The 12,541-nt window shown below is 51.7% G+C and overlaps 1 protein-coding gene across 3 annotated transcripts in view; it reads right to left on the bottom strand.

Moving 5' to 3' along the window:
- Positions 1–6,106: 6,106 nt before the first annotated feature.
- Positions 6,107–12,541, bottom strand: part of USP7 (ubiquitin specific peptidase 7 (herpes virus-associated)) — a 69,178-nt gene continuing 62,743 nt past the window's right edge. For 2 of the 3 annotated variants that reach the window (XM_006867222.1, XM_006867224.1), the window contains exons 23-31: positions 12,309–12,376; positions 11,583–11,691; positions 11,412–11,489; positions 9,202–9,302; positions 8,304–8,403; positions 7,434–7,553; positions 7,188–7,259; positions 6,976–7,066; positions 6,107–6,431 (exon numbers count right to left, since the gene is read on the bottom strand). In XM_006867222.1, the coding sequence (XP_006867284.1) occupies positions 6,325–6,431; positions 6,976–7,066; positions 7,188–7,259; positions 7,434–7,553; positions 8,304–8,403; positions 9,202–9,302; positions 11,412–11,489; positions 11,583–11,691; positions 12,309–12,376 (846 nt within the window). In that variant the 3' untranslated portion in view covers positions 6,107–6,324. The remainder of the gene's footprint in view (positions 6,432–6,975; positions 7,067–7,187; positions 7,260–7,433; positions 7,554–8,303; positions 8,404–9,201; positions 9,303–11,411; positions 11,490–11,582; positions 11,692–12,308; positions 12,377–12,541) is intronic. The other variant, XM_006867223.1, reaches the window with a different exon arrangement.

The following is a 12,541-nucleotide window of genomic DNA, read 5'->3' as shown; positions in this document are numbered from 1 at the left end:
CCCGTCTCGTTGAAGGTATCCCACAATTCTTTAATTTTTAAAATAATAATTAATACGGTTTTTGGTGAAAGTTTGCACAACAAATTAGGTACCTATTGGGCACTTTCCACATAAAGTGTTCACATTTTCCAGTGTGTCAATATTCTCCTCAGTTCTATTCTGGTTGTTCCGTTTCCAGTGGTCTAGTTTCCCTGCCCCTTTATCTTCTCATCTCTGCGTTAGTCATTGTTGACCTTTGGCCCACAATTACTTGATGTCTCTCTGCTTCTGTCTCCGTGTCTCCTTCATTCATTCACATCCATTCTCCCAGCTCACTTGGACAAGGCAGCAGCCTCTCCCCAGCCCCACCCCCCAAGTTTCACCTGCCCCTCAATGAAATACAACTGTGCTGGAGAAGGAATCAAACACTTGGGTCAGGCCCACACTCTTAAACACGGTCACCTGAGGTCACTGCTGTCCAATCCAAACCAACCCTACTGCCATTGGTGGATGCTGATTCAGAGAGACCTTGTATAGAGTTTCCAAGGCTATAAACCTTTATGAGAGCAGACAACCTCATCTTTCCCTCAGAGAGTGGTTGGTGGGTTTGAACCGCCGCCTTGCAGTTAGCAGTCCAGTGCTTTTCCTACAGTACCACTTTGTTGTTGTGAACTGCCGTCGAATCGGTTCCAACCCATAGCAACCCTGTATAGGGTTTCCAAGGAGCAGCTGGTGAGCTTGAACCACCAACCTTGAAGTTCAAACGGCTTTGCAATCTGGCGCATTAACCCACAGCGCCACACCAGGACTCCATTAGGTGCTGCTAAGTCATCTCACACCTGCACGTGTGTGTGTGTTGGGGGGGGAGGGGGGATTCCTGCCTACAGCCCGGACGCTTCTTTTTCACCCTGAATGGAAGGGGGAGGGGAGATGATGGGGAGGGGGCAACTCCTCCTAGACCTGTCCTCCTTTGGGAGCTGCTTCACAGCACAGGACAGCTGGTCCAGGATGACCTGTGGACAGCCGGCCCAGGACTGCCTGCAGCTGCCTGCTGTATGCACAGGCTGCCAATGTTGGGATATGCAAATGCTTTTAGACACTAACTGGCCTTGAATCTGCTCATGGAGGAGATCCCCTCCCTTGGGTAAAATAGGGTCTGCAGGGGAATGGGGGTCAGGAAGGAGGGTGGGAAGAGGAAAACCCTGTATCACGATTAGGGAATATTTTTTTCTTTTGCAAAATACCATCCACACACTTCAATCAGAATGCGTCTCATACAGAGGGAAGGGGGGACGAGAATTGGCACCCGTGGGGGAGGAAGACAAAGACAAATGGCGGTGCGTGAAGAGACAGGCATGGGGCTGCACTGTGTCTACTGCTGTGGTCTCGCTCTGGTGCTCACAGACTTGTCCACCAACAGAGGAGGACCCCGAGGGTCAGAGGTTCAGCAGTTAGAAAAGGGCACCTGGAACCTTGGGTCTGCTGACATGGAGTCCATGCTGACTCAGGGCCTCCAGGGCAGAGCCAAACTCTTCCAGAGGGTTTCTGAGGCAGGAGACTTAACTGAAGCCTCACCTTTCTCCAGCGGAGTGGCTGGTGGATTTGAACCGTTGGCCTTTCCTTTCGCTGGCCAGAGGTGCAGGCCCAGTAGCCTCGAGTCCACGTCCAAAGCAGGGGACCATCTGAGCTGGGTTTTTAGTTAGAGTGAAGCTCCAAATATCAGGCCCTCTGTCCCCAGGAGCCCTGGTGAGGGAGGTGATAAATCAGGGTCAGAGGCTGTCAACACAGGAGGACAGAGCTCAGGTCAGCCACACCAAGAGTTAGAGGCTGGGTGTGTGTCTGAATCACAAGGGACAGAAGGGGCTTCCCCAGGCCTGAGCTGGGACGAAGCTGGGGCTCCAAAGCGGCGCTGAAGTGTGGGGCACAGTTCTAGCCTGGTCTCAACTTGACTCCCCGGTGTTCCCAGACTCCTAGTTATTCTAGTCCTGTCACCTGTATCTCCCACCAAAAGCCTGGAGTGCTAACCATGGGTCCCTTCAGTCCACGGGTGCCCATGGTCTTGGGTCTGCGCTCCACATGGTCTTTTGGGGCTACTGCCAGGCCCTTTGATTAAAACTACCCGGCATTAGGTGTCTGCTGCCCATCTCTAAAACTTGGTAGAACCGACATTGCCGGCCCAGATTTTAGCGTCTATTTATGGAGTCAGGAGCGCTGGCTACACTAGTCCTGTCCCCTTGGCTGTCCCCACTGAGCCTGGGCTCCAAGGCCAGCTCAGCACTCAGCCAGACCCATGCATGATGCCTGGAGAGGGGTAAGTACCCCACGGTGTGGTCAGAGAAGAACAGGCCTGCTGGCAGGGGCCTCCGTGGACGGACATGGGGCTGGATCCTCAGTGGTTCTCCTTGCCACCCCAGGGGACTCACACTCCTCTCAGCCAGCTGTGCCTGGGGCATGGGGGCAGAGGAAAGCAGGAAGCAGTAAGGCTTGGTGCTTGATGAGGGTCTCCCAGCCAGGATGTGAGGGAGGATGATGGTGGCCCTGTCAGCAGGGGGCAGGTGGAAGTTGAATGTGCACCCATATATACCCCCCTCCCCCCCAGGGGCCTCTGCTAAGCCACCTGTGCAAAATGAGTACAAAAGGGCTAAAGTCCCTAACAGGGCAGGAGCATCCACAGGTGGTCCCCCTGTCCCCAACTTTTCATTATGAAAAATTTCCGACATACAACAAATTAGGAATCTTATTGGGAGCACTCATATGCCTGCCACCTAACTTGGCTTTGCTTTACCACATGACCCTTTATGGGAGGTTCTTGGACTCCTGTGGGGCCCCCAGCCACTGAAGCCCCCTTGGAACTTCCTTGGTCCCAACTAATGGCCTCCCATGAGCAGGGGGAGCAAGGGGAGCCACACAGCCATCTACCTGCAAAAACTGTCCAGGTCTGCTTCCCATCGAGTCCGATTTAGTTAACATCGATTCTAAAATTCATGATTGCAGCTCCTAGGGCAAACTCTTAACAACTTAAAAGTGAAGAAAATCTAGTCAGTATTGCACTCTCCAATATGGTGGACATTAATTGATGAGAAGTTAGAAATGCCTTCACTCTGGTACTTGGCCAACGTCAACTGCGCCACGCCTATGACACAGAATGGCAAGACTCGACTCAGGCATGCAAGGAAAATGAATCTCGTGGGAAGGCACACATGGAGGTGGCTGAAATGGCCAACGTTTTGTTGCTCATTTACCACAGAACTGCATACTGACAGAAAATGTCAGTTACCTGCCCGAAAAGCTCGGGGCTATGAGGTGATGTTGGACGGCGGCTTAGTAAACATCTCGTGTGAAGGAGGAGGGCCTGGCTTCCTGATCATTTAATGAAACTTCTTCCCCACCGACCTTCTTAGTAGGTTGCCAACTCCACAAATCTTCACTTGGGAAGCCTGTTGAGTCTCCAAAATGGGCAGAGTAAACTGAGTGTCACTGAGTTAATTTCCGACTCATAGTGCCCCTAAAAGGACAGAGTACAACTGCCCAGTGGGATTCCAAGGCGTTAAACCTTTAAGGGAGCAGACAGCCACATCTTTCTCCCTTAGAGTAGTTGGTGGCTTTCTTTCAAGTTTTCCAAGTGACCCAGTTCTACCCTAATGAACCCAAACTTGCAGTTTCAGTGAACTACTCAAGGACCCCTCAGAAATCTCCAACCCAGTGAAGTCCTGGGTAAGGCTCCTTCCCCCTCAGTCAGAGCTCCTGGGCTAGGGTCACCCCACGTCCCTTAGCGTATCACTATACACCAAAGCTGCACTCCTCAGTGTGTGATGGAGCTGGACACCATTTTCTTAACAGTTTTTGCTGTTAAGTGCCATCTGAGTGGGTTCCTACTCATGGTTGCATGTTTATGAAATAGAACTGCAGGCAAAGGTGACTGGGGGTGGGGTGGTAGCTCCAAGATGGTGGTGGGAAGCTCTTAGAGTGAGGCCCTGACAAGGGACAAGTCACATATGAAACTGGATGGTCACTATACGAGGCCACGTCAGTTACTACGGTCACAGCAGCCCATGGTTGGCAGCACAGCACATAATTGAGGACATCACATCTGCAGACTTCCTGGTGTGGCACTGTAGTATCAACACTGGACTATGAACCACAAGGTCGGCAGTTCAAATCCACCAGCTGCTCCTTGGAAACCCTATACAGGGGTGCTACGACTGGGAACTGACCCAACAGTATCACATCTGCAGGAGTCCAGTCTGTCCTTGAAAGTCTGTCTTCCTCCTTTTAAATGAAAATTCTTAACGTCTCCTCAGAATCTGTTCATCGGACGAAGTGGTGATGGTGAACGAAGGAAATGTGAACTCAGCGCAGGATGCAGATGTGACAAGCAGGAAACTGTAACACTAGCTGCACGTGACACTAGTCAACCGTTGGCCAAAGATTGTTGTTGAGTGCCATGAGTCGGTTCTGACTCACAGCGACGCTGTGTAGGGTTTCCGAGGAACAGTTGGTGGTTTTGAACTGCTGACCTTATGGTTCGCAGTCCAGTGCTGATCCTACAGTGCCACATGAGGCTGGCCAAAGGTTAAGGGGGTTAAATACCAAGCTCCCCAAACCAACACCTTGAGGGTCCTTCAAAGACAAACACATGGTGAATGAGCCTTGCTGGCCTGCCCACAATGACCTCTTTGCTGGAGGAAGTCTTGAGGGGAAGCGGTGCAGCTCCCTTGAGGAAGGAGACCCCTCTGATGGGTGTCTTGGCCCTGGTTGGAAGGCACACTCAGGACACGGTGGACAACTGGATTAGAGACTGAGTGTCAGGGTAGGAGCCCCCCGAGGTGCCCATACTGGGGGATCCATCTACTCTGGGTTGTCTCTCTCCTTTACCTGTAAACACCATCTCATCCCCTCCCCTCAACTTCCCGGAAACAGGAAGCCAGCATGACGGGAACCTGGGTTGGCACTTTAGTGATATTGAGAATGTGTGTGGGGATACATTTTAGTCAAGCCTTGTAAGAATCGAAAAGGGGCCCCGGGCCGGTTTCTGGGAAGAGTAGAATCTCCCTCAACGTCCAGGTCACTCATTGGATTATCATTTTTTATAGAAAATTTTATTCAACATACAACATGTTCCAGCAAAAAGGTAATATACAGGAAGAGTTGGTGTACACCGCAGCTACAGAAAGGGACCAAAACCAAAACCCAAAACAAAACAAAAAAAAAACCGGAAAAGGACAGGGGCGGGATGAAAAAACAAAACAAAACAAAAAACCAAAACCCAGTGTGATTTGCGGATTCTATTTTACTGCACTCAAAACTAGACACGCGGCTGGCATTAGCTCCCAAATGAAAAGGAAACGAGGCAGGACAGCAACGGAACAACACAGTGGGTTAACGACAGCGGCCAAGTCACTCGCGGACTCGGCCAGCAGAAGGAAGCCACCTCCTCCAAGTGGTCAGCTTTACACGGTCAGTCATTAAATATACAATTTCATTCATCCCGCTCTTTTTTATTTCAACTTTTGAAAAAAAATTTGTGTGTGTGTACAAAGTCAACAGCTTACTAGTGCGCATACCCTTTTGGCTAAAAGGTCTGTTCCGTTTTACTGACATTTGACTGACAACCCTTGCTCCCAGGTGGCGTGGGCAGCACACCTGAACTGTGCGAAACAAGGTTCTCAACGGCATGACAAGACCCCTCCTGTGTGTCGGCCAGGCCGGGATTCAGTGTGTCCAACTGTACGGCACAGGGGCGGACTGAGACGAAACGAGGTGACTACGGGGCCCCCCGGCAGCTGGAGGAGATGAACCCCGAGGAAGGGCCAACAATGCACACAGTGAGGAAGAAGAGATGGCTATTTATTAGGCTGTGGTTTCTGGTTTGTCTTTACAGATGCACAAAAGGTCGCTGGAAGTAGAACTGAAGGAAGGAAGTCAGACAGGCCTACCATGACACTTCCTAGCTGTCGAGTTGGTGGATGGGACCCCCAGGAAGGCAGCCAGCCAGCTTCTGCCAACTAGAAACAGACTAGAAAGATCTCTGGCCGGTGGCCTGCGTCCTGCCAGCCTCGTCTCCTCCCACTTTGCTGATGGCTGCCTTGCTTTGTGGTGCCCATAAAATAACTCTCATTGGCATCCGAGCTTTATAAAAACACCTTCATTTTGCTCAAAAAGGGCAGTCAATAGATACAGAGAAGCCAAACTGAACAGCCTCAACAAAATAAAATTAACATCAGCAGCAAATCCTCTTGCTGAAGACTTCGGGTAGAGTGCACGTGTAACCAAAGTCCTAAGGATGTTAAAAAGGGGCGCACCCCCACGCCCGGTCCCTGGCCTTGAACACACTGGGTCAGAAGGTCAGTTATGGATTTTAATGGCCTTTTCAAGGTACGTGTAGCGACTCCTCTTGGGGGCTTTGTTGAAGTGGTCAAGCCCGAGCCAAGGCCTAGGGTGAGACATGTTACCTGGGGGAGAGAGAAGAATGACTGAGATGGGACCAGCCCCCTGGGCAGTCACACCTGAGCTTAGCGCTGGGGGTCACACACGAGTTTTCCTTTCTAAGTCCCCGGTGAGTCCATGCTGAATGGCTGTGGAGGCAGCCCTGGCGGCTCTGTGCTGGAGTGTTCAGCTGCTAACAGAGAGGACAGCGGCCTGAGCCCACCAGCCACTCTCAGGGAGCAGCAATCTGCCCCCCAGAAGGATTGCCAGTAGGGTCGCAGCGAGCGCCAAGCGCTTTAGGAGCACTGGTGGCACAGTGGGTTGAGTGCTGGGCTACTAACCAAAAGGTTGGAAGTTGGAATCCACGAGCCACACCATGGGAGAGAGATGAGGCAGTCTGCTCCCATACAGACTTACTATCTGGGACACCCTGTGGGGCGGGGCAGCTTCACTAGGAGCTGGACCCAACTCGACTCAGTGGGGAATGTTTTCATCCTTCAGAGATGGCGAGCTGCGGCTGCCCAGTCACCTCCCAACCACATCGACGTCACCCGGGGTGAGGGCTCTTACCGGGCTGAGGCTCAAAGTCCTTCAAGCTTACTTCATACTCATCTTCGTTTATGTACTGGTGTCGGCCCATCATTACAATTGCAAATTTAAACTAAAAAAACAACCAAAAAGCAGAACTCCTTCACTCACTGTGCACACGAGAAGCCTCCGCGCCCCTCACCAAGTCGGGCCCCCAGGTCCCGGCAGCTCCCAGGAGCACCGGAGACGCGCACCTTTTCAAATTCCTTCTCCTGGATGTCCAGCAGGCTCTGGATCCGTTTCATGACCTCGCGGAAATGCTCACCCTATGGACCAACAGCAGGACACTTGTGCTCACCCGGCTCATGCAGAGAGCCTTTGACTCGCGCCGCCCTCCCGTCCCACAGGGACACCACTGCGTCCCCGCTCAGCCCCGGGGCAGTCACCCAATGATAGCCTGGGGCACTGGGAGCTGCTGCCGAAAGGTTAGGAATCCTAACCTGGTGTATCCTCAGCAAAAAGGGAATTCCAAACGTTCCGAACACCTCTTTGTGGAAATGCGCCACCGTGATCAGCATCTCGTTCTCCTTGTCTATGTCTACCTGGTCCAAAGGTATTTCCTGTGGAGACAGGTTGGGAACCCACAGCGATGCAAAGTGCGGTCGGTTTGGAAAGGGTGGCTCGGCAAGCTGAGGGGCCACTTCAGGGGTCTGCAGCTCCTGCCCAAAGGCTGGCTCAAGTCCAGCTGGGACAAAGGGCGCCCAGAGCCCGAAGACAGCTGTTTGTTAAGAGACCCAGCCCACTGCCAATGAGTCGATGCCGACTACTGTGCCCCCTACAGGACAGAGCAGAACAGCCCCCACAGGCTTCCCAGGCTGTTTAAGTCTGTTGTTGTTGTTGTTGTTAAGTGCTGTTGAGTCGGTTCCGACCCATAGCGACCCTGTACAGGGTTTCCGAGGGTGTAAATCCTTACGGGAGTAGAAAGCCTCATCTTTCTCCCGCGGAGCGGCTGGTAGTTTTGAACCGCTGACCTTAAGGTTCGCAGCCTGATTCGTAACCACTACGCTACCAGAGTTTAAGTCTAGGGGGGCAGAAAACCCCGTCTTTCTCCAGAGTGGCTGGTGGTGAGTTTGAACCGCCAACCTTACAGTCAGCAGACCAACGTTTAATTCACTGTGCCACCAGAGCTCCTTATGGGGAGGAAACGGGTTGCTCAGTGTCCGATGGGTCACCTAGTGCTGTGGGAACAGCAGCAGCGCTGGGTCCCACAGGGCCGCACAGGTCCTGCCTGCTTGGTGGCCTGTGTTCAAACCCAATCCTTAGCAGGAAAGAGTCACCCCTGGGGGATTCGCTCCACACAGAGCCGTTACCTCTATTCGAAACGTCCGACTTGTTGCAGGGGATAAACATTCTAATAGCTCGTCTTCTTGGTGCACACCGATGATTTTGTAGCTTACGATTTCTAGCAGCCTGAACAGAATGCAGAGGGAAAAGTCAGTCATGTGAGTTTCATGGAGCTGCCAGAGGAGCAGGTGGGAGACCCTGCTGGCTCCATGCAAACCAAGCATCTTCCAGGACATACGGCTACCAGACAGCCAAGATTTGCCTGCACCATTCCTTCTCAAAGAAGGACGCAGCAAGACAGGCTATGGAGAAAACCAGCCAGCTCCCAGAGGGAACCCAAGAGGGACCCTGAGTCCGAGCCAGGCTGGACATAGCAAACGCCACACACAGTTGCAGCAGAGCTGCCAAGGCTTGTGTGGGCTTTCCCACGTGAATTCAAACGAGGCCGGGCCTGCCTCGCGGCTTACTTGCGTTTTAGGTGAGAGACAGAAGGTCTGCTTTGGGGTTAATTTTACCAAGTAAACACAGGGGGGATCCAGGATCTTGGAGATCCAGGCTGGTGTCGAGGTCTGGGAGACACTGCTACACAGCTCAGAAGGGGCCCCCCCGCGTGTGCTTTCTGTCCAGCCATCACTGGGGACCATACCTGCCCCCCCCCCCCCCCCCCCCCCCCCCCCCCCCCCCCCCCCCCCCCCCCCCCCCCCCCCCCCCCCCCCCCCCCCCCCCCCCCCCCCCGATGCTGCCTCCTGATTACAGCAAATTCATGCCAGCAGACAGGAGGATGGAGGAACGAAAAATGGCTGAGAATTTTGAAATATTTCTAAACTTCTGTAAAAGACCAACCCTAAAGGGAGAGTATAAGAACCCTGCCCGAGGGACTATTGCACTGCCATGTTGGGGCCATGTCCTTAAGGAAATACTTGCCTAAGTTTCCCTGAAGCCTTCTCCCCCAGCTCCACAGCCTTTTTACATTCTTCTAACAGGTCCCGGACACACCCGTGCTTGTCTGGATATAGTGTTATTTCCTGAATGATGGAAGAACGATGTCAGCACTTTACAGCAAACAGAAAAGATCACTAACACCCCACACAACAACCCGCCTCTCACTGACATGTGCCCTCAACTTTTCTTCAGAAAATGCATTATGCTGTGTTTACAGTGAAAGGGGACCGAGCAAATGGGCTCCCAGGCAACAATTCCTACACAAATGATTCCATGACACTGGCTGCATTTTGCACCACACATCAGCATTCTCATTCATTCCATTCTGGTTGTTCCATTTAAAACACTCTAGGTCTCCTCCTACAGATGGTTTTTTTCAAAAGAAGCCTCAATACTGACAGTCTGTCATTTAGCAAAAAGGTGACCTTGAAGAATAATTTTGGTTTAAGGTTTACAAGTATCTCAGGGCAGAAAGGGGTGTGTGTGTGGTGTGGTGGTGGTGGTGGGGTGATGCTGGTGCTGGGCGGATGCTACTCCAAACACAAAGCTGTCGTCAAGAACGTTGATGACGGCACCTCAGATCGATCGCCCCTACAGCCAAGCTCTGGTGGCTGGAATTAACTGCTATCCCTGCAACATGCCAGCTGCACGGGCAAGGAGAAAACTGAGAAGAGGTCGAAGACCAATCAAGTCTTTTGTGAACGTTTATAACTATAATCACCTCATGCCCACGGGGTACTCTGTGGGTATCACCTTGGACAAAACTGTTGTCAACAAGGATGCTCTTAAATGCAATGCCTGCCGTGAGGCCAAAGTCAGGTTGGAGGAGAGGTACAAGACAAGGCAAAACCAGTGGTTCTTCCAGAAGCTGTGATTTTAGATCTTTTTTTTCTTTCAATGTTTTAAAAAAAAAAGTTATCTCAGGGCAAGTCTCTAGGAGTCTTCAAGTCTCAAGGAATCCCTAAGTCTGAACTTTTTCCGTTGCTGAGGTTCTATGCACATTTTCCTGTCCCTCTCTCAAGGTCCCGAATAGAACGGTGGTCCGCAGTGGTAGCTAGGTGCCATGCAGTTTTCTGGTCTCAGGGTAGACGAGTCAGATAGACAAGTCTGTAAAGTAGTTTTCTTCTGAGTCTCTGGTTTCCGTTTTTCTCTTTTGTTCTGGACCAGCAGAGACTGATTGATGTGAGGCTCTGAACTGTGATGTCGTGCGTGGTGGGACAACAGGTACCAAACGACAGACGACGCAGGACTGAGGGGAAAGGACTTTCAGGACTCTCACATTTGAGGTGGTGTTAAGTGCCATTGAGTCGGTTCCGACTGATAGCGACCCTGTGTAAGGATTCCAAGGAGTGGCTGGTGGGTTTGAACTGCTGACCTTGAGGCACAAAGCTTGTATTTACAGACAGACGGCTTTTCAGGGATGGTCCCCCTGAAAGGTCACCTCAGCAGTGAGAAAAGGACAACATGCTCTGCCGGGTCAGCTCGACTGTACGTGGGGCAGTGTGTTAGCAATATGTCTCCAATTTCACCCCCACACTAACGGGTAATGTGAGGGAGGGGCTAGACTCAGGATGCACCAGGCTACAGACAACCTGGAACCATCGCATGACGAGCAGAGCCAGAGGTTTTCTGGCCCAAAACCCACGACCGTGAAAGGCAGGAAGGGCTTATAGGCCCCAACAAGATGGACTGCCACTATGCCAGCAGTAATGGCAAAGACAGTGCAGGACCGGGCGGTGTCTCGCTCTACTGTACAAAAGGTCCCTTATGGGGTGGAACCAACTGGATGGGACCCAATAACAACATTGACAGGAAAATAAAAAGTAAACAGTATGTCTGGGCACGTCTTCTGTCACTGGTAAGCATGAGACTAACTCTGGAAGCAGATGCAGGAAGTCCATATTGAGTGCATCTACCAGGCTCCTTCAGCGGTTCGTGTTTGAGGATCACACAGTCTGAGTCAAGTTAAGAACAACCCCACGTCAGGAACCCCCAGTCAGTTAGGTATGTTGAGTCACCCCCGTAAGACCGCTCGGACCCATGAAATTCAGTCTTTAGACTTTGGGGCGACCATGCACGTGCCCCTGCAGTGCTCTGCGCTTACTGTTTTGGATTCCTGGGTCTGGGGCGAGGCAGGGACAACACTCAGGCGCTAATGCAAAGAACAAGTCAAGCTATTCAAAGAGACCTACCTCTTCCCTAAATTGGCTGTTTAACCAAATACACTTAAAACTTCGCCGGTTTTCAAAGTCTGTGATTTTCATTTTCAGCTGTTGAGATGAAAGAGTCAGTTTAGAGCCGCTTCCCCAAACCACCCACGCCAGGGCTGTGGTCCCCACTGTGACATGAATTTGGACTCGTACCTGCTGATAGTAAAGTTTCTTAGGCTGTCGAGGCTTGAAGAATTGTAGAAGATCTCTTAAAGTCCCTTCATAATTATGTCTAAGAGGGTTCCCTGGACCATCCCTATAACTACACAAGAAAGCAGCGTGTGATCAAACAGCCTGATCATCTGCCTCACACCTCCCGGTGCGTGAACCAACGTTGGGGGGCCTGGTGTGGAATTTCACTAAGGTACCAGGTTCCTTGGGTGCCCCACCGTGGTCACGCTCCTCTGGCCTGGGGTGGGGCCGACATGGTGGGAAAGGTAGCTATGGCAAGTCTGGGTTTAGACCAGGGGTGGGGAAGGGCTGGTCTGCAGGCCCTGTATGTCAGGCACCCACAGTTCTAGCTTCCACGTTGCTGCTGTCGTTTAATGGTTTCGAGTCGTTTCCGACTCGTAGTGACCCTGTAGAGGGTTTCCCAGGAGTCAATTAATTACATGTTTGATTAAATACAGCAGGATAATTTTTAAGTTGGTAATTGTTAAGGCCCATGAACGATGTCATAAATTTTAGCAGAAAAAAGGTTTCCCAGCCCTGTTTTGGAGTGTGTGCGGGGTCAGGATGATGATAAGTCTACATCAGAAACTAAGCAAGGAATGGCAGCTGAGTGGCTACAGACCGGAATCAGGCCCAGGATGCTGCGACGGAAGGGCCATGGCAGCAAGTCTGCAGAGTGGTCAGACGACATGTCCGGACACTGCTTACCCTTGAGACTTGAAAAACTGGAGCAACATTGGGTCTGTGTTCAGCCTCTGTGCAACCGTCTTCGCCACCTGGGAGGAGGACAAGAACCCCAAGACAAAAAGGAAGGTTCACATGTTCTGCAAAGAACTGCAATCCGCCAACGAGCTGAGGGATCCCTAGGAACTTGGTTCCGTCACTAAAGATGCAGGTTATGAGCAGTGTTAAGTTAAAATGTCTTGAAACATTCCTTAAGG

The sequence above is a fragment of the Chrysochloris asiatica genome, unplaced genomic scaffold (assembly GCF_000296735.1).
Source record: "Chrysochloris asiatica unplaced genomic scaffold, ChrAsi1.0 scaffold00102, whole genome shotgun sequence".
Classification (NCBI taxonomy): domain Eukaryota; kingdom Metazoa; phylum Chordata; class Mammalia; order Afrosoricida; family Chrysochloridae; genus Chrysochloris; species Chrysochloris asiatica.
This window is presented reverse-complemented; position numbering and strand designations above follow the sequence as displayed.